Below are 19,989 nucleotides of genomic sequence, written 5' to 3' on the forward strand. Positions count from 1 at the left end.
CCTCTTCCTCTCAGTTTAGTTTGGGGAGCCAAGAGGACTTGGAGGACCCTCTCCCGCTCACCACCTTCCACACGGAAAACGAAGAACACCCGTCGTCGAGGAAAGCCGCGTGCACTCTGACAAAGGGGGAGACTCATAATGGGGGAATTGCTGTTCTCGGACAGAACGAGGAGGCGGACGGAGAGGAAGCTGCTTGCAGCAGGTGGGCCATTACATTATGGGTTTATATCTGAGTAGTGGTATATGCAGGTACAGAAGAAAAGATGTTTTTTTGGTTCACAGCAATATTATTTTATCAGCATTTTTTATGTTAGCAAATCAAATTCCTGTATATAATATCAGCTGACTCTGCAGTTCGTCCCACCTCCGCTGAGCCTTCCTCGATGAAGCATCTTTCAGCTACTTCAGCTATTTCCGCTTGGATTCGGTGGAACTCAAACCGCAGCTAAAAGGAGAGTGAACACTGGACTTGGACGCCTGTCAGGTCACTCGAAACATGACTCGAGATGAATGTTAATGTTGCTGTGTGTCTGCTGGATGTATAAATAGACAACGATTTTCTCAGACGTTTGCCAAAAGAACTTTATAAGATGATTTGTCAGTGTGTTTACAGCTGCTGTCCTGGCGTGTGTAAAAAAAAAGGTTCATTTTATTATAAATGCCTGTGAAAAGGCCGCGTGCTGAAGCCTACACAGGACGCCTGCAAACATAACGTCAATATTTTATCTTCAGTCAATCAAATCAAATCGTGATGCTAACATGTTAGCTCACAGTTGCTCCACGCTCAGCGGACACGGAGTAACATCAGCATTCATTTGCAGTTGTCTCTCCAAATTCATCTCCTTTTAGCTCCGTTTTGGTTTCCACCAGCTCCGTCTGTCAGTCGTCTGTCTCTTCAGCTGCTGAATGCTCCGCTGTGCTCACCGGCTCGCCGTGCCTGTCTGCCGCGTGATGCAGGGTGGGCGGCGTACGGCAGGCTCATCACAGCTGCCCGTAAATGAGGTTCATTAGAGGGCTGAGATTTAAGTGAAGCTGTGGGTGATAAAATTAAACCAATCATCTTGAAGGGGAACTGCAGAGTTCGTTCTCTGTGCGTTCATCACTGTGAGCACATCACACGCTGCCTTTTGATCCGCTGTGGCTGATGACATAAAAATATTGATTTTACAGCTTTTACGGTTGTTTGTAGTCACTTTATACATCCGTCTCACTAGGGAGGCTTTACTGGTGATGTCAAATGAAAAGCAGTAGCACGCTGCTATGGTTACCTAAAGTTTAATATGCCTTGTGGGCTGGTTTACTGTAGACCGGTTTAACAGCGATTCAGCGGCCTCCTGGAAACGAGAGTTTTGTTGGCCCTGGTGTAAGAGAGGAACACAAAGCTGGGATGAAGATGAACTGATTCGTATTCAGAGCTTTATTTTGCATTCTAAATTTGGACCTGACCCCCCCCCCCGGCATCAAATATATCTATTTAACACTTTAAACAAAGCAGGCTCTTGTCTAAGCAGCGCTGATCAGAATAGAGCTGATATGAGCACAGAGATGTTTCTGCTCTAATTGCATGCAGACGCTCGGGTGTATGCCTCTGACCATCATACACATCAAGACTAATAACCCATATGTGCAGTTCTTAAGGCTGTGATGGTTCACTAAATATCACTGAAGATGACCCATCTGGGTCGCAAACGTGCAGAACAAAAATATGGTTCATTATTAATGTTGTTTTTTTTTTCATTATTATTAAATGACGTGCAGAGTTTTCACGTCAGCGGCCCTCTGGTGACTCTGCTGTTAGCATAAAAGCACATCATCACGTCTGTGCGAGGCGGGATTGTGTCGCTGCGTTTGAGCGACTGCGGCCGAGGATGACTCAGAGGGTTGCTGAGGAGGTCCTGGTGTGCTGCTGTGTTGTGAAGCCCTCTGCTGGTCAGGAGACGGCAGTGCAGCCAAGAGGCACAACACAGAGCATCTCAGTTTGAGCCTTTTATCTGTATTCTAACAATTTTAACATCTGAATTTCAGCACTTTGGCTGACTTTATTTCCTGGTGTCATATGATGTGGAGCTCATCATGCAAACGTTTGAAAATCTTTATGCTATCCTTCCTTTTTGTCAGCACTCCTCCAGGATCAGATCCCTCGAGTTCAACCACGACCCGCGGCTGGTTCCGCAGGAAGCCCGTCCACCATCGTCTGGCGGCCGCCCAGCGGAGCAACTACGACCTGCGGGAGCGCATCTGCATCGGCAGCATGACCGCCCTGGAGACGGCCGTCTACCAGCAGGTGCCCACCGACGAGGCGGAGGCCCAGATGCTGGCCAGCGCTGATCTGGACGACATGAAAAGTAAGTGAGATAGAACTGAAGGCTTTTGGGTGACGGCGGCTCTGATTGTGTTGTACAACGTAGTCACCAAACAGTATTTAAACAATATTGCTTGTTTCATTTTTGACCTATTAGGACAGCTCAGTGATCATTATTCTTGGTCTTCGTATGTTGTTTGGGAGATTTTGCCTTCACCAATCAGTAGTGAGTGATGTTAGTGTAAGCTAGGAGCAGTTATCTTACAAACACTTATACAGAGTTCAAAGTTGTTGTGTCTCTAAGTTGACGTGTCCAGCTGTGTCAATCTCAGCCACGCCACATTTTTAACAGCCATTTTTCTCCCACTGGTTTGGACTGGACACAAAAACGTTCTCGATCCCACCTACAAAGCTCTGATTGGCTCGGCCGTTTTTCCAACCAGGAAACAGCAGCCATTTTTTAAATGTTGAAAAAGATCTGCAGAAATGTGGGCAGTGGTCTGGAATCAGGTAGCCTCAAAGTCTCATTGGTCACCTCAGGTTCGCACACGCAGGTAGATGACTAGCTAACACACCAACACAAGTGTTCTTCGCAAGCTACAGTGGGCTCAACAAAGGTGTTATTTTCAGGCATGTACAGTAGTTTCTTCCTTCTGCAGGGCTGTAAATTTGAACCAGCTGCTCTCTTGTGGTGTATTTTGTCCCACTGAGTGATTAATAGGCTGAAAAGATGGAAAACTACCTTCATATTTTCTGTATCTACTGAGGAGTGAAATCCTCGCAGCAGGCGAATGGGAGATGACTTCCTCTGATGCTAAATGTGTCTTCTTAGATGACTCATGTTTACTTTTCACCCACAGCAGCATTGTGGGGGGAATCTTTGTGAGCGTGGTTGTTATATATGAACCAGTGACGGTGATCTACCAGATCTCCATCAGACCTCCATGGCAGCACCTGATGTGTTTATGATATAACCAGCAGCTCATGTTTTCAGCCTGTGTATGAAGGCTGGTGAGTATTCTCCCAGAAAGCCAAATATTAGTAAGGTTGAAGGTATTGGATAAAATTAGTAAATGCCTGTGAAGAAAGAGGATGATTGGATGATTTTTTAGCTGCACCAGCACTCTGATCTGAACATAAACGGACATGACTTCAGACTCTTGGCTCTGTGCATCTGGAGATACATCGTCAGCATTTGTTCCACCTGACGAAGAGACCTTTATACCATCCTGTTGATCTTATCTGACTGTTGTATTGTGGACGACACACTCAGCTGCTGCCTTGATTGCAGTGTACATGTTCAGTCAGAGGCCTGTTTTGCTCTCACAGCATGTCAGAATATCGATTTTAAGCAGTAAAATATGTCCAGAAATAACATGCTTTCATCCGAACGGATTTTCACCTGAATTTTGACTTCAAGGCTTCATAACTGCAGCACCCTCTAGTGGCAGTGAGGAGTACTGCTACACAGTCATCCAGTCAGCCCATAAAACACATTAGTAGTTCAAAGAGAGCATATGTGGACATTGTAACTTCTTCTTTGTCTTTCTGTCTGACCCTCCTCTGGGACATGTGTCCATAAAGTTTCAAACAGCATACATATCAAACGCCTCCTGCACACAAATGTTTCTAACCACAGAAAGCATATTTTTGCTGTTTACGCAGTATTTTACTAATTTTTATGTCTTTAAACTGGGAACAATCATTTTTGATGCGCATGATTTAAAAATCTTATTGTTATTGTTCCCACTTCTTTGAAAAACTGGTCTCCCTGGAAAGTCTATTAAACAGTTATTGACTCCGTTGCTGCGCTGGTGATGACCATTGACAGGTTTTCTTACTGCTGCCAATGACGTGGCTCCACTATGGGCGGCCCACACTTTCTGTCTGATGAAAACAACCCACACGGCTCCTGCCCCCCCACCCTCCACCCCCCCACTCACACACACAGTGTTGAAAAGACTGTAATCTTCTAACAGAATAGCACAAAGGATGGAGGGCAGAGAGATTACAGCATGTACTCAAATGCATCAAAACAATGACTTACCTCCCATTTCATTCTGAAACCCGCTGAAGTTCAGAATGTTTATGAGGAAATTAGGAACAATTAGGGGAGAAAATAACATTTAGCTCATATCCTCATCTCCTTTTCACAGAAACAGATTCTTCACATAAACTCCACTGCTGGCAGACTCCATCTTACCAAATGGCCGCCCTAAGTATTATTACAGGGTAGAGACCGTAACTGTTGATCTGCCGGGGGGAAACAAAAACAGATAAATGACCCCCCCACACCCCGTCCCCGCAGGCCAGAGTGAAACACAATGGAAATATTTGAACTTTTACAATCATTTTTAAAATAATTACCTCTCAGTTGCTTGTGGAAAATATGGTCAGTTTGAAGGATAAACGCAGAGGATACAGAATCTGCTTTTCTACTTCAGTATCCTCACATGACTCAAAGTTTAGAGGAGCTGCTGGACGTACCTGGCCACAGCAAATTAATAGCGCAGAAAATAACCTAAAATAGCATAGTTCACTTCACTTTAAATGGTCCAACACAACAAAAAAAAATGTGCTGTGTGGGAAAAAGGAACACAGTGTTCAGAAGTCAGAGTGAGGCTGCAGGTTTTCTGTGCGTCCACAGGCTCATGTGTGCAGGGTTCATGCTGTCCAGTGTGTTCTTAGATTCCTGATTCCCAAAGAACACAAATAAAAACAGAATGCAATCATCTGCAAACAAACTGTGTTACTGAATCAATATAGTAACATCATGTGTTCACAAAGTGGTGAAGACTGAGCCTTTCCAGGATGCCCCTTTCATACCCCCAACCATGATCCTCTCACCTGTTACCAATGAACCCGTTTACCTGTGGAATCTTCCAAACAGATGTTTTTGGAGCGTTCCACATCTTTCCCAGTCTTTGAAACATGTCGCTGCATCAGATTCAGAATAAGCAGATATTTACAAAAATCAATGAAGCTGATGAGCTCAAACATTAAATATGTTCCTTTATGTTTTATACAGCGTCCAAACTCTTTTGGAATCAGGCTTGTAACTAAATAAATGGAGTCTCTGTGACCTCCAGAGCAGCAGCCACTATCCTCTGTCGTTAGTTGCACTGAAAATACATTCCCAAGCACACAGTGGGAGATAAAAAGAGAAAAGAACAACAGGAGGAGAGAGAAATGGGGAAGCAAAGGCTCGTCTGGCCAGAGAAAAACTCTGTCACAGCATCTAGGGACATTAATTAACAAAGGCTGCAGTCGATTCCCCGTTAGCAGCGACCCTGCCTCTGGCCTTTCCTGCTTTAACAGAGCGGAGTGATCATTGACTGTTTAGGAGGCATCTGGAAACAGAAAACAGGGCGGCTCATCGGATTTGTGGGGAGCGATGCTCGACATTGACAGGCCATGTATATCTCCACCGTATGTCCCCCCGTTCTGTTCTGGTCATCTATCATCTGGTTGGTTTCATTGATTATTAATGTTGGCTGAAGAATTCATTCAAACAAGTTGACAGAAGAGTTTCAGCCTGTGACCGTCACCTTGTTCATCACTTTGCAGGTGGTCATATATTGGAGGAAGACCTTAATCAGTGCTGAGGGGTGGTCTGTGCTCAACTGTCAGTCTGTTAAGATTTTAAATATCATTATTTAAAGCTCAAAATCTGATTCAGAGCTGCACTGAATGGCTGTGAAGCTGACTGTGAAACTGAACGGTGTATTTGTGTAATGTAATGAGGTGTAATGCCGCAAACAGCACAATCAACCAACCTGTGACAGCTGTCTTATATGAGTGGCTCAGCAGACCAGCTGGGAGAGCTGGTGGCAATCACCCGGGCCGACAAACAGCTGCATCGTTTCATCAGATTGTTTTCATGTACAAACAAGACACATTTGAGGTTATGATCGGTAGAAATCAGCGTATGATATGTCGTACATAATTTGAATTTAAATCACAATTTGGGTCAGAAAAATCTCAGATTTTCTGCTGATTGTTAAACCTGATAATGAACTTTTTCAGCAGTTTATAAGCTGTCTTGAAGCAGGACAGGACATTTGTCTTGTCACCAATGAGTCGTGACACTTCCTGTCTGTGTAGAGAAAACATGGTCACACATTGCATTCAATCACTTTTATGCTACTTCATGAACTGAAAAAAATACAGTAAAAATGGAAGTACTACTTGATATCTGCCCTGTATGCATGCACAAACACACACATGGACACACATCCACACTAGTGAGACACGCACAGTGTTCTAGCATGCCGAGCACGTTTTACAGAAGGTCCTGCTTAGCTCACACCTGTTGTAGACGAGTCAGACCACGACACCTCAGGGGACGCATGGTTTCCATGGAGACCCAGGGACAGGAACGGTGCAGCTCGCTCTCATAATTAGCACCATGATATTTCACTGAGCAGAGTGCTGGAGCTGGTCCTTCCTAGGTGTTATTCTGTTTTTCTACTAGAACTGTTTCTCTACTCTGAGTTCTCAGCGTTTCTCTTGTGTGTGTGTCTTTTTGGTGAGTGTGTGTTTTTTCACTTCGATGCAATTCGGGTGGAGACGTCAACCTTTGGAACTTGACCTTTACCCTCCTGCACGTCAAATGGTTGGACAGTGATGGCGGCACTGCGGAAACGAAAGGCATCAACTTTTCAGCTCGGATCCACATTATGTCGGTTTTGCAACAGCCGTGAAGATCGATGGGCTGGGGGCGTTGTTAAAAAAGGGCGGCACTACCTTTCAGCTGACAGGCGGGTCTCACAGAGGAGACCATCCCTCATCAATACTTCCTTTTGGAGTTGTAGCTGAAGCTGCTACCATTTATACTTCTCTCTTCTCTCTCATTGTGGATCGGGCAGGGGGGCTTCTGCGTGAGGGTGTAGCTCCAACTTTGCATTGGATTTAAAGCAAAAGAAGGATTGAGGATCCTGAGTCTATACTTATGATTTGTATTTTTGCACAGAGAGGTGATGACTTTTCTGACTTCTTAGAAGATTTTCCTTTATTGTGTTTCTTGCTTCATACATCCTCTTTTTCAGAAGTTTGACTCTCTGAACACAGACTATTTTTTTTTCTTGATTGCCTGAGGCGAAAGACTCTTAAAACACTTGGTTTTGGAGCTGGTTTCCAGAGTTTACGCAGTGGTTCTGTTGCACATCCAGAGCAATACAGCAGACGTCGGCTAGCGGTCCCTGCAAAGACCCAGCCCCTTCAGAACTGTGACCCAGGGCGAGTAACGACGTTCAAGAGTTGGAAGCCCTGGATGAGCAGTGTGTCCAAGTGGAGAGAGGAGGATAGGAGGAGGTACCGACCGTGGAGATGACAGACATTGAGGAACAGGAGAACCAGGGGCAAGGGAGCTCTGAGAAGAAGCTTTGTGCTGACCACCACGGTCCTGACCGTCGGTCCAGTGTCCAACGAGGCTTTGGCACCCCAAAGCAACACCTACGTGAGCACCACAGCTCATTGTCCAATGTGGAGGGCTTTGAGGACTTTGAAGAGTTTGTTTTGGATTTTGATGACTATGACTTGCTTGAGTCAATCCACACTCAGCTGGGGTCTCCACTCGAGCCTGTCCGTAAGTTGTGTTTCTCTGGAGATTCGCCTATGCTCCTGTTGAGCAGCATTACACTTCTGTTCTGATGCAATCATAACACAGTGGGAAATTCACAGGGGACGAGCATTTTATTCTATTTTTACATGGATAATCAATGGATGGGAGCTCACTTGTTTCCACTCCCTGTGTAGCTCGCTGCTTGCACAGTTAATGGCAATATACAGCTCATTCATGGCCACTCACAGAGCAAAGTTGTGCATGGTATTGAGCGAATTGACATGGTGCTCGACTGCTGCTGTTTCCTGCTTTCCTATTGATCCAGTGGCACTCATTTGGTTTTGGGGTCAGCCACAGCTGGAGCGGAAAGATATTTCATTGACCAGCAGTGTTTGGTTCTGCTATTTTTATCCATGTTCAGACTTAGAAACATGGCAAATTAGTTCTGTGATGAAGACATGTACCTGCACATGTAGAAGGTGATCCGCCTGAAATAACATTTTTAAGTGCTAATTGATGGGTCCAGCTGTGGTTGACAACAGGCAGCACCAGCTGGGCTTAGGATTGTCCTGAAATTTGATTGGGGCATTACTGACTCCCAAACACTCCATCATAATGACTTTGATGATCTCTGACTTCTGCTTTAGTGCCATCATCAGGCTGACTTTTCTACTTGTTTCACCAGGGATAACCATGAAATACGTATAAAATAGAAATGGACCTTACGATCATCCTCTGCTGTACTTTGTGTTCACGACACACTACACTAAGATGGTGACTGTGGTAAATGTATCCTGCTAAACATCAGCATGCTAACATGGTTATTTTAAACATGTTAGCATGCTGATGTTAGCATTCCGCTTCACGGAGCCGCTAGCTTGACTGAGGACTCGTGCAGTGGGTCCACTCACTGTGATGTCAGCGCTGGTTTCACAGTGAAAACAATCTGTGGTTGTGGAGGAGTGAGCTCACCAGACCTCTGTGGCCCACTCCTCAACTCCAGGCTACATTAGCTGCTGCTAGCATAACACATCCAAATCTCCAACCAATCTCCACCTGCCAGTCCACCGTGGCAGCGTCACGTTTTAGGTCTGTTTCTAATGACGAGGGCAGCTGATCACAGCTGGATCGACTTCAGCAGCTGGAGAGACTTCTGATGAATTTATGTCTGCATGTGTGCTCTGTGTTAACAGTACACAGGGTTCAGTGTCAGAGCAGCAGGGTTTAGTCTTTATATCCTGTTACCTGGATAAAAACACCTGCACATGAAGAACTAGCTGCTCTCTGTATTTACACTGTGTCCTGCTCACAGGATCCATTTCTACTGGCACACTGTGTTTATATTATTTATTGTTTATTTGAATCTTTATTTAATGATATTCTGAATGTGAAATCATTATTTAATCACCCAGGAAATGACAATGGTGTCTTTTGTACACTGGAAATCATTTATTAGGGTAAACGTTTCAGGGAAATGATGTGACCCAAATCCCCAAAGCTCATCCGCCTCATGTGACTGAATGGAAATTGCTCTGACTTTAATTGTATCCATTATAAAAGCTAACGAGCCAAATAAGAGATCACGAAAAGAAAAATCTTTCTCACAAATGACGAAAGCTGTTTGTGGTCCTTTAGTTGTTCAGAGCTACAATTAACACAGATTTGGAACTCGACGGTGAATCAGAAAACAAATAAAATCTGAAACACTGGGAGTTCAACCTGTATGTACGTATGGGATCAGTTTGATCCGCTGCAGCATCCAATCAATAATTATATTATTATTATAATCTTCCATGAAGGCTCCTCTTGTGTATCCTCACTCATGGCTCCTCAGAGCAGGAATAAGAGCTTTGGGCCTGGCTGAAAGATGGCGGATCAGAGCTGCTTTCAGTGAGGGCTGAGGAGCAGCTGTCACGAAATGTCGAAAAATAATTATAAAAAACAGTTTTCCATAAACCAGTCATTGGTTTCATGTGGGAAATTGTTCTTTAAGCGTTCATCTTTTCCTCTTTCCTCTCGTCATTATCGCCCCCTGCTGGTACTGCACCTTCATACACGCGTGTGCTTTAAATGCCTCAGAGAGGCAAAATGGGACACTGACGCTGTCCTCTGGTGGATCGGCAGGTGTGTTCCACGCGTTTGTCGTGATGCTGGGCTGCTGTGTCACACTAAGAAATTTAATAAACACATTTAACATTCATAAGACATGAGGGGTGGCTTCATAATCATATTGACCTCTTATTTAGGAGCAAAGAATTTAGACAAGACATCCGTTCGATACTTAATGCACATGTTCAGAAATGATGCTTTCTGTTGAGATGTTTAGTTCAGAAATGCTCCTGATATACAAACAGCACTTACCCCTAAATTCAAAGGTTCATGGCATAATTTCTAAACCGGGTGTCTCTGTTTTTTATGAAGCCAGATCCTGTCTCGTGCACATGCTGAGTCCAGCTTTATGTATTTAACAGTTAATGTGGGCTTTAGGCTCTAAAAGGAAATGCCACTATATGTAAAAATAACGACTATAACTCAAGTGTATCTAGATTTGACATGATTTTGTTATAAATATGTTGCACATCAGATTTGTCCAACAATTGCATTTCAGCCGTGCCCCAGAGCACAAAGCAGCAGACGATCAGATACAGTACGAGGACAGCGTGGTGCCTGGTGAGCAGATCAATGGCCTAATGATTATTGATACTGAAGGATTTCATTTCTAAAATGCAGTATTATCAAAATGAGATGGTTGGTTACACAGGCATAGTTTAGCCGAGTTGTTTTGCTCGGAATAAATCTAATCTGGAACATGTGTGTCTTATCGGTGAACCGTGTGAACAATCAGGACCAGTCATGAGGCTGCTCATGTTGCCCACGTAAAGTCCCCGCGCAGAGAAAAGCCAAAGGGTTTGACTTCCAGCTCAAAAGAAGCGATAATCAAAGGTCTATGAGTGTGCCACCTGGCTCCACACTCAGAAATGTCTAATATTAAAGACAAATTGTGTGCGAGTCTGGGGAGACTTGACGTTGCCTTTTTAAGGCTGTATCTGTGATGCCTGTGATCATTCATCCGGATCAGCTGGAGCAGTTCATACAAGGGCAGCCGTCAGAGCTTTTCCCCTCAGAGACTCTGCAGAGTGAAATACAGCCTAACTTCATTTTGATTTCCATTTCTGTCCGTTTCCCCGAGGAAGGCATGACGCAGCAGAATGGAACACTTACTTTAGTCTGTGCACGCACACACACCCCACACACACGCTCTCCCTCTCACCTCCACTTTGGTTACCTCCGGCTGCTAATGCTAAAGATTAAACAAGACTGTTTATTTAGTAAGAAATGATATTCCGCCTTTGGCCAGCCTGACCGGTCAGCAGCAGGTCCAGGCTGAATGCAAATGTCAGTTTCTGAACTCAAGATCTTTACCCTTTATAACGTAAAATCTTCCATGCATGTGCAAGTAAATATTCAGACCTGGAAAGGGAAAATCCAACAGGTCCTGACACCCAAACAGCTGCTTGATGGCCAATGACTCCCACAACGCCAAATGATTTTTGGAGAGTACCAGCGACAAGCCTACCAGGCCTTCGCTGTAACAAAAGTTAGTCGTCATGTGATTAATGTTGTGAAAGGGTCACAGTTTGCTAACATTTGGATACCTTTGAAAAATACTAGACAGGAATGTACGTACACCTGATTTGCTTTTAAAATGTACAAAACTACCTTAAATGTCTTAAATGTATTTCTCAAGTTATACCTGAGTCCACACATTTCACCTTCTCCGCATAAACACACAAACTGGGCCTCAGAGTAACACATAAGTTCTGATTTTGCCAAATCATAATCATCACCTCGGATGACGTAAACACATTTCCACACAGGTGGTTTGCCTTTTCCTTTTCATTTCCCAGTTCCTTCATCCACATTAAGTGACTTCGCGCTCTTGTAGGTGGAGGGTGATGGGTGGGTCCTCGCTGAAAAGTAAAGACGGCTCATTATGCTGAACTCAATAAAATATGATTTGTGGGTCAAGGAAATTGGAAATGAAATTACATTTGAACTCAAGTGCACCTCCTCTCAAACAGTTTCCCATGGTGTACACTCACCTAAGGAAACTTAAATGCTTATATAAATTTGATTTCTCTTTTTCCAGCATGGAGCACATTCAGACAGGATGTTTTATTTGTTCAGTCCTAAAAAGAGCAGGCTGTCAGGCTGCTGCTTACAGAATGCAAGACATTGTGACTGAGCAGTGTTGACTGACGTGAAAAACTCGTGGCTGTTCAGGTCACAGATTTGAGGACAACCCCGGGGTGAGACGCCACCTGGTGAAGAAGTCGTCACGATGTCAGATGACCCGAGCGAGCAACAGTTCCACACCGCTGTGCAGCCTGAAGAAGAAGAAGAGGGCGGCAGATAAGAAGACTCATGAGGTGTGCAGCACACTCTAATCTGAATGTGGACCGCAGGGAGAATACGTTAACATGCAGGGAGTGTAAAAACACAAAGCCAGTGTCAGCATAATGATGAATTGACCACCTGGCTTCAGAAAAACAAACCCACAAATACGACATTTACATCTTATCGTATTGTTAAGTCATTATGGTCGACATGCTGTCGTACAGTTGTCTTTTTACACATTCAGCGACATTAGCATTCATTCAGTAGTGTTTCTGTCCACCTACAATTAAAGTGAGACGCAGCCTGTGCAGCCTCATCCAGAGCTAACAACTGCACCTTGATAGATGCACATTTCCCCGTTTTTCCCACTGAATGTTAACAATACTCTTCATCATATTCCAGCAGTGATAACCTGTGAAATGTTAAGCCGTGTATCCGGCGTTAGTTTTTGCTCATGTCTCTGCTCCACTTCATCTTCAGCTGTTTGTGGAGCTCAACGAGCTGATCGTGGAGAAGGACCATGAGATGCGTTGGAAGGAGCGCGCTCGCTGGATCAAGTTTGAAGAGGATGTGGAGGAGGAGACCGACCGCTGGGGCAAACCTCACGTGGCCTCGCTGTCCTTCCGCAGTTTGCTGGAGCTTCGCCGCACCATCACACAAGGTAAGCAGATCGGGCGTGCGTACAGCGAAGCAGAAGCTCCCTGCAAAGGTTCAGATACGATCCACAAGGATAAACATGACGCACAAAAAGACGCAGAGCTCATCGGCTCGTTTGGCTCCTTGTCTTCCTCCACCTCCCCTCCCTAGGTGCCATCCTTCTGGACCTCGAGCAGAACTCTCTGCCCGGCATCGCCCATCTGGTGGTGGAGACGATGATCATCTCTGATCAGATCAGAGCGGAGGACAGACCCAGTGTTCTCCGGGCTCTGCTTCTCAAACACAGGTCGGTCACCAGCCTCCTTCAAACACAACATTTTCTACAGTACAGAGTTACTTATCTAGTGTGGCATCCCAGGAGAGGCTTTAAGGGCCACATCTGTGTGTTATTTTAACAAATAATTATTTGGAATAGGCAGAAAATGAGCATTTTTTGCAGTTCTAATACAGCCAGAATTAAAAACACAGGCCTTTTTATTCCCGATTTCCAACATAAACCAAACCTTTCAGTCCCTAAAGCTGTCTGATCACCTCAGTCAGGCTCTCTTTGACTTAGCTTCACTAAAACTAGCATTAGCAAGTCTGATACCCAGTGTCATAGAGCAGACTATTCAGGAAGTATTGCAGCAGTATAAAGTGCATAAAGACGAAGTCTTGGAGAAAATGGATGAAGTGACTGAAGTTTTGCAGAAATCAAGTAGATTCTTCAGGGATCCAAGAGGCGAATGAACCGTCACGGTTAGCAAAGAATTTCAGGACAGTTAACATGTAACATGACGTTTTATTCATTACTAAATGGCAACTAGCTCCACGCTGTTTGCTAAAAAACCTGTTTTATAAAGTGTAAACATTTACTGTACATCCAGTACAATAAAGTAACGTGGAAAGTCTTTGTAAAATCATCACTCTGTGCTCTTAAAGCTGGAAAAAATCTGTGTTTTAGTCATTGTCAACAAATCTCATCTCAAAAATGTATCTTACTAACAGGCATTGTCAGTGTATCCAAAGGCTGGAATATTATTCCTCTGAGCTCCTCTGTTTTCCAAAAGCTATTAAAAATCCATCAATGAGCCACACTGCTGCTCTGGATGACGTGTGCCTTCGTTACCACGAACACACAAACATACCGTCGTTTATTTCGAGTCCATCCCACAAACACTGCTGCTGGAAATACTCACTACAGAACCAAATGTGTATTAATCCGCCGGTGGAAATAGTCCTCAGCTAATGCCCTGTGTCCACCTGTTTGAGTTACAGTCCCTAAAAACCTGCTGCTTGAGGAAACCATCCAGACTTTTTAAATACTCAAACTAAACGCAGTATTTTTGACGTACGGCTGATCGATGAGGACTTTAAGCTTTTATATGTTTGATCTGAAACCTGAACAAGATCTCCTACTGGCAGTTTTGGTGTGTGGTGTTAGTTACCATGGCAACAGATCTGGATTTAGTCTCAAACAGCCCAAATCCCATTTAATACCAAAGTTAGATGACGAACCCACCTGCTTGGTGAGACAGCGTTATCTCAGACTTAGTGGTGTATTAGCAGACCTGTCAGAGTGCGCCACTGTGGACGCTGCTTTGTGTGCCGTCTCCTCCTGATCGGGGGTTATGCGTATGGCAGCATGAAGGATAAAATCCTAGCCCTCTTCCTCTTCTCATTAATCATCATCCTGCAGTGAAGGTTACAAAAAGGCAAACTCAGGGGAACTGAAGAGGGAATTTCCAAATTGTGACATTTAACAGCACTTGGCTCATCGTCTGGTGGACTTCCCCGCGGTCGGCTCAGTTTCAGATGTCAAGACTGTGCTGGAGCTGCTCTGGGTCTGAAAGCCTCGACCGGCAGGTTGAAAGTTTGGTTCTTCTTGTGCGAGCCTTTCTTCTCTGACATATTCTGTGTCTCAATTTCTTCTGTTTTCTACACAAAAGAGTGTGCGTTTCAATCTGAGGCTCGTACCTACACACCGAGAATGAAAAGGAAAGTGTTAAAAACATAAACCTCCTCGCTTGAAACCGGCCCTTCTGACTGTTTTACTTTTCATAAAACCAGTTTCATTATGTTCCTAACATGTTTGCTTTGAGATGAGAGTGAGTTGAAACCCAGGATTTAACATGAAAGGAGACTGACTAACCACAGAGCTATTCGGGTGTCTTCCCTCCAAAGGTTTGCTGTTTCTCACCAGTTATTTTAGCCTTTGAGTTTGTGGTGCTCTGTGGTTTCTGCATGAGCAGGTTCTTTCCAGGCATTCCAGTCGATGGTGTTGATGGAAATTATTGGGTATGATGCTGCTAAACCAGCGGAAGTGTATGTGAGTAGATTTGGAGAGGGGATGGATATAATGGGACACCGCAGCTCCCTTTCAGGGGTCAGCATCTCCATTCAATAGGCATTAGCGAGCGGGACTCGCCCACTAGAAACCCTCAAAGACACAAACTGTCTCAGCTGCGTGTTCACAAAACACCAGAGGGGCCGGTTACATCAGATCCTGCACACTGCTAGCATGTGGACATAATGCATGTGACATGTCATCTCCTCTCTTCAGCACTCTCAAATGGCCCCCACCTATTGATCGGCACTTGCATTGACATGTCAGCCAAACTGACATGACACATGTGGTCAATGGAATAGGGCGCCACACATACCGGATTATGGATTTTTCACCGTTACATAATGAAAAAAAAACAAGCTAACTAAATGTCGGCTGTCACATTGAATTACCAAAAGGAAAGCAAGCCATGCCTGTCAAAATTCAGATGTTGTCATCATGCTCCAGTTTATGTATTTTTCAGGTTTTACATCAGAAATTGGATCGTTGTTCACTGAATCGTTACATCGAGCCAGATCCGTGGATCTTTACTGCCTGAACTGCCATTAAATTTGGTCTGTGAACATCAGGATGAATTGCAGCTTTTGTTGATCCAGCTTTTCATCTCATGCCCTCATGAGGTTAAATTGTCCAGCGCGTTATTTAGTGCCCAAAATACCTTAAAAACATAATAATAATTGGCAAATGTTAAACTAAGCTAATGAACGTGTAAACATCATATCTGCTAAACATCAGTCTAACATTGCCATTGTAAGTGTGTTAGCATGCTGACTTGCACCAGGGCTGCAGACTTTTAATCTCTGTTCTTTGAGCCGACATGCACACGAGTCGGTGTCAGTGCCCGCTTGCAAACACACATTGCATATACAGTCTGTCACTGAGAACAGGCCTGTTTATTAGCGGTTTTGATGCTTTTGATCGTGCCACACCTGCTTTGTTAGGAGATGGAGTTTGCCCAGATGTCACAGAATTGTCACATTATTGCGTGATGTGATCCAAACTTGCAGAACAGCTTCAAAATGGACTGCTGTTGAAAGACTTTCACTCATACCTGTTTTAGTGAACTCATCCTCATGTCTGTGGAAACAGACTCTCCAGAGCCGCTGGTCCAGCACTCTCTGTCTGGCTCCCGCTCTGTCGAGCCAGAATGGTACAGCCCGGGTTGGATAACAGTAATCTAGCCTGGATGCTCTGATCTGACACTTCTAAAGTTTGGATTAGCCCAGAAGATTATAGCAAATAATGAAAAATGCCAAACGTTGTGGTGACCGACTTCTCAGTTTTTTGCGCTCACAAAGCGACACAACAGATGAACACAAAGCCGGCCAGCGGACGTTCTTAGCAGCAGGCCGTCGTACGTTCATTCCATCTTTCACAGCCTTTCCACATAAATTCCCAGCATGTCACTGGCTGCTTCCACTGGGAAAAAACCCTCATGTCATTAGAGTCATCATCAATCTGAGATATCAGATTTACGACGTGGAAAGAAACACACTGAGGTGCTGCTAAAATTTAGCTCATCGCTTACTCAGACCACTTTAAAACTCCTCTGGAAACGTCTCGAGCACAATTCACTTCGGTGTCACACCTCGTTCTTTTGTCTCACGGCGCTGTCGTGTCCAATTTGGGCGCCGTCTTATTGGACCTCATGGGCCTAATGACTGAGGTGATGTCACCAGTGGACTGAGCAGTGATGTCATGAAGCAGTGCTAAAAACTTGGCTGGTGTGACACACTAAATAATTCTCTTTAAGAGGGGCAGAAACATGCTTACTCTCACATGCACAAAGGCGTAGCTAATAAGGCTGCACAGATTAGTCTTTGGCCCTTTCACTGATGTTCTAATGCAAATATCACATTCTGAAGACTTTCTCGGAAGAGCTTTCTAATCAGCATGAATTGAACTAGTGGTTTAGATTTGGAGGGACTTTGCTGGTGACTTTTCTAGATTCATGACCTTCGTCGCAGCTGCCTGAGGTAGAGCTCTTCGACGTGTCGATGAACAGAAGGTAGATGAGGCGAACGAGAATCACAGCTGGTCATTTCTGTCACCCAAATTATCCTGCAGCTCTCTTAATGAAAACACTTCAAAATGATGATTTTTGTGAAAGTGAAAACTGTACTGTCATCTCATCACAGTGATCGCTTAATTCACCCTCAGGCTGCAGAGGTAATAAGTAGATCCACATTCCTGTTGAGGTTTCTGATACTTGGGAGGAATATGTAGGACATAATAACCTTAAATACCTGCAATTGAAAGAAAGATTGAAACTGCCAGCATGCCAGCAGAGCGGCTTTATGGATGGTGTTCAAAATCAAATATCTAATCAATAGATTGTCGTGTAGATCATTAGTGATCCACAGTGGATATATCCTAAGGCCTCTTCATCTAGCATTTCTGTTTCAGAGTTAATTGTTGAGATATTTCTGTTCTCCTCAGGATTAATCATGTAATTTCCCTGACATTTCATCCACTGCCGTCATCACTTTAACATCTTAATTTGCACTAATCCTTAATGAGCTGCAAAGCTAATGACAGCAGACTCAGCTGTACTTTGTGCTTAGTGCTAGCTAGCAAATGTTAGCATGCTAACACGCTAAACTAAGATGTGGCCCTGGTAAACAGTTCTTGCTATTAGCATTGTCCCTGTGAGCATATTAGCACCCTGATGTTAGCATTTAGCTGCGTCCACAGACCAGCATGCCTGCAGACTGACTCATGCTTTCTTTCTTTGGCTCTTTTCTCCGCAGCCATCCGAGTGATCTGAAACATCGTTTTCACCGCCACCAGTCATCCAGCAGTCTTCACGGCACCTTCAATCACAACCACGTCCCGGACACCAATCTGCCACTGGTGGCCGAAGAGCATGACGAGCACCAGGATAACAAAGGGCCGGTGTACGACCCGAAACAAGACGTGTTCGTCAGCCTGTTTGTGAGCTTCCTTTGGCTTTTTTGTTTGTTCTTAACTCCTGATTCTTCACACTTCCTTTACTCTTTGTATCAACATGAGAAGGTGACAGAGACCTTTGACATGTGAGATCTTGGTGATGACAGACTGTTACGTAGTTGAAACAGTGCAGGCAGACAGCACAGTAAATACAATTTACCAAAGCCAAAGTAAGTGATTAACTAGTTTTGACAAGAATCCACGAGGATAATTGAACTCAGCTATCTAAATGGACCGAGATAAAAGCGACGTTGAGCTGTCTAGTTCTAGTTTATGGTTTGCATTAAGTTCTGAGAATCAGCAGTAAGCATAGATTTAAGCATGATTACACTAAATTCCTGATGTGAGGCCTGTGGCTCTCGCATTGTTCTTTGAAACGCCCCTCCATGAGGTCAGAAGTCGTGTAGGTAGTTGTTGAAGTCGGAGAAAGCAAGCCTCCCTGTGCCACATGTGTTGAATTATGCTCTTAGTCAGCTTACAGGTGCTTCTAGTTAAAGCTTCTTGATGCATTAACTGTGAAAACTTAATGTTCCCCATGGCTTAAAATGTTGGCAAATTTCAAACAGTCTATTAAAGAGATTGCGCTCAAACATAAAGAACCAGTCATCCAGTTTAAAACGAACTGCACCGGGATATTAGATTATTGTTCCTGTGCATCGCTATCCCCACAATATATGCACATTATTGGTCCCATGCTGTGTTATAGTGTCACATCACGTTGGTTGGAACAACAATGATGATATTTTTTGTTCTGTTGCTCGTCCAAGAAATCTCTCCACCCTCTGCCTCCTGAGAGCCATCCAGCTGCAGCCAGATCGATGAAACTCCTCGCCAAGATTCCCAAAGATGCTGAAGCTGTCATTGTTTTAGTTGGTAAGCTCTGGGAGTTTTGACAAAGTAGATTAGTTCGAGGACTTATGTCTTTTCTCCTGTTTTTATAGACTGCTGGGAGAGGAATCTGATTGTTATACATCCTCCATCAGGTCTTAAATACAAAAATAAAAGAATTAACTTGCATCTTGTAATGGTACCTACTTTTGAGTGTAGTCTGATCACCATGGGTCTTTATTATAGTTTGCAGTGTTAATGTAAAATCCCCCCCCCCCCCCCCCCCCCCCTCCCGTAGCTGCTCTGCTGTGACCCCTGAGGAGCTGGAAAGCTTTTACTGTAAAGCTGCATGATGTCTTGTTTTAGCAGCAAACAGCAAATTAACACCACAACTCCTGCAGATGAGAGTGAGGAGGAGATTCATTTCTGTTGAGTTGTGTGAGAGTAAACAGATGGGTGCTAATAGCTGAAGCGCAATGAAGGATTGTGTTTCCGACAGTGTCGCCTCTCATGCGGAGATGTGTAAAAGTCTAAACCTATTGTGGCTTGTTGCTTCCTGTCAGGCTGCGTCGAGTTCCTGGAGCAGCCAGCCATGGCCTTCGTCAGGCTGAGCGAGGCCGCCCTTCTGGAGTCGGTGCTGGAGGTCCCCGTCCCTGTTCGCTTTATTTTTGTCCTGCTTGGTCCCAGTCAGTCCAACGTGGACTATCACGAGATTGGGCGCTCCTTCTCCACTCTCATGTCTGACAAGGTAGATATAAACTGCCAAAGGCGTAAAACCACATTTCAGTCAGACGATTAAAGGACTGAGTCACAAAAAGCAATGAAAACAGATGAATAATGTTTGAAGAATTTGATGTAGAATTGATAGAAGTATAATATTTTGCACACAAACATTAAGAAGTGAGTATATTAAACCATACTGTTTGTTTGCTGCTGCTAATTTATGAAACAGCCCTTTTGGATGTC

The 19,989-nt window shown here is 44.2% G+C and overlaps 1 protein-coding gene across 2 annotated transcripts in view; it reads left to right on the forward strand.

The window, feature by feature from the left end:
* slc4a3 (solute carrier family 4 member 3) overlaps positions 1-19,989 on the forward strand; it is a 44,095-nt gene that overhangs the window by 15,280 nt on the left and 8,826 nt on the right. Inside the window, exons 5-12 of one of the 2 annotated variants that reach the window (XM_076746209.1) lie at positions 15-202; positions 2,119-2,345; positions 12,150-12,295; positions 12,744-12,924; positions 13,071-13,206; positions 17,997-18,180; positions 18,963-19,068; positions 19,587-19,771. In XM_076746209.1, the coding sequence (XP_076602324.1) occupies positions 15-202; positions 2,119-2,345; positions 12,150-12,295; positions 12,744-12,924; positions 13,071-13,206; positions 17,997-18,180; positions 18,963-19,068; positions 19,587-19,771 (1,353 nt within the window). Of the gene's footprint in view, positions 1-14; positions 203-2,118; positions 2,346-7,512; positions 7,890-12,149; positions 12,296-12,743; positions 12,925-13,070; positions 13,207-17,996; positions 18,181-18,962; positions 19,069-19,586; positions 19,772-19,989 lie in introns of those variants that run through there. The other variant, XM_076746210.1, reaches the window with a different exon arrangement.

This window comes from Chaetodon auriga, chromosome 13 (genome assembly GCF_051107435.1).
Source record: "Chaetodon auriga isolate fChaAug3 chromosome 13, fChaAug3.hap1, whole genome shotgun sequence".
NCBI classification, from domain to species: domain Eukaryota; kingdom Metazoa; phylum Chordata; class Actinopteri; order Chaetodontiformes; family Chaetodontidae; genus Chaetodon; species Chaetodon auriga.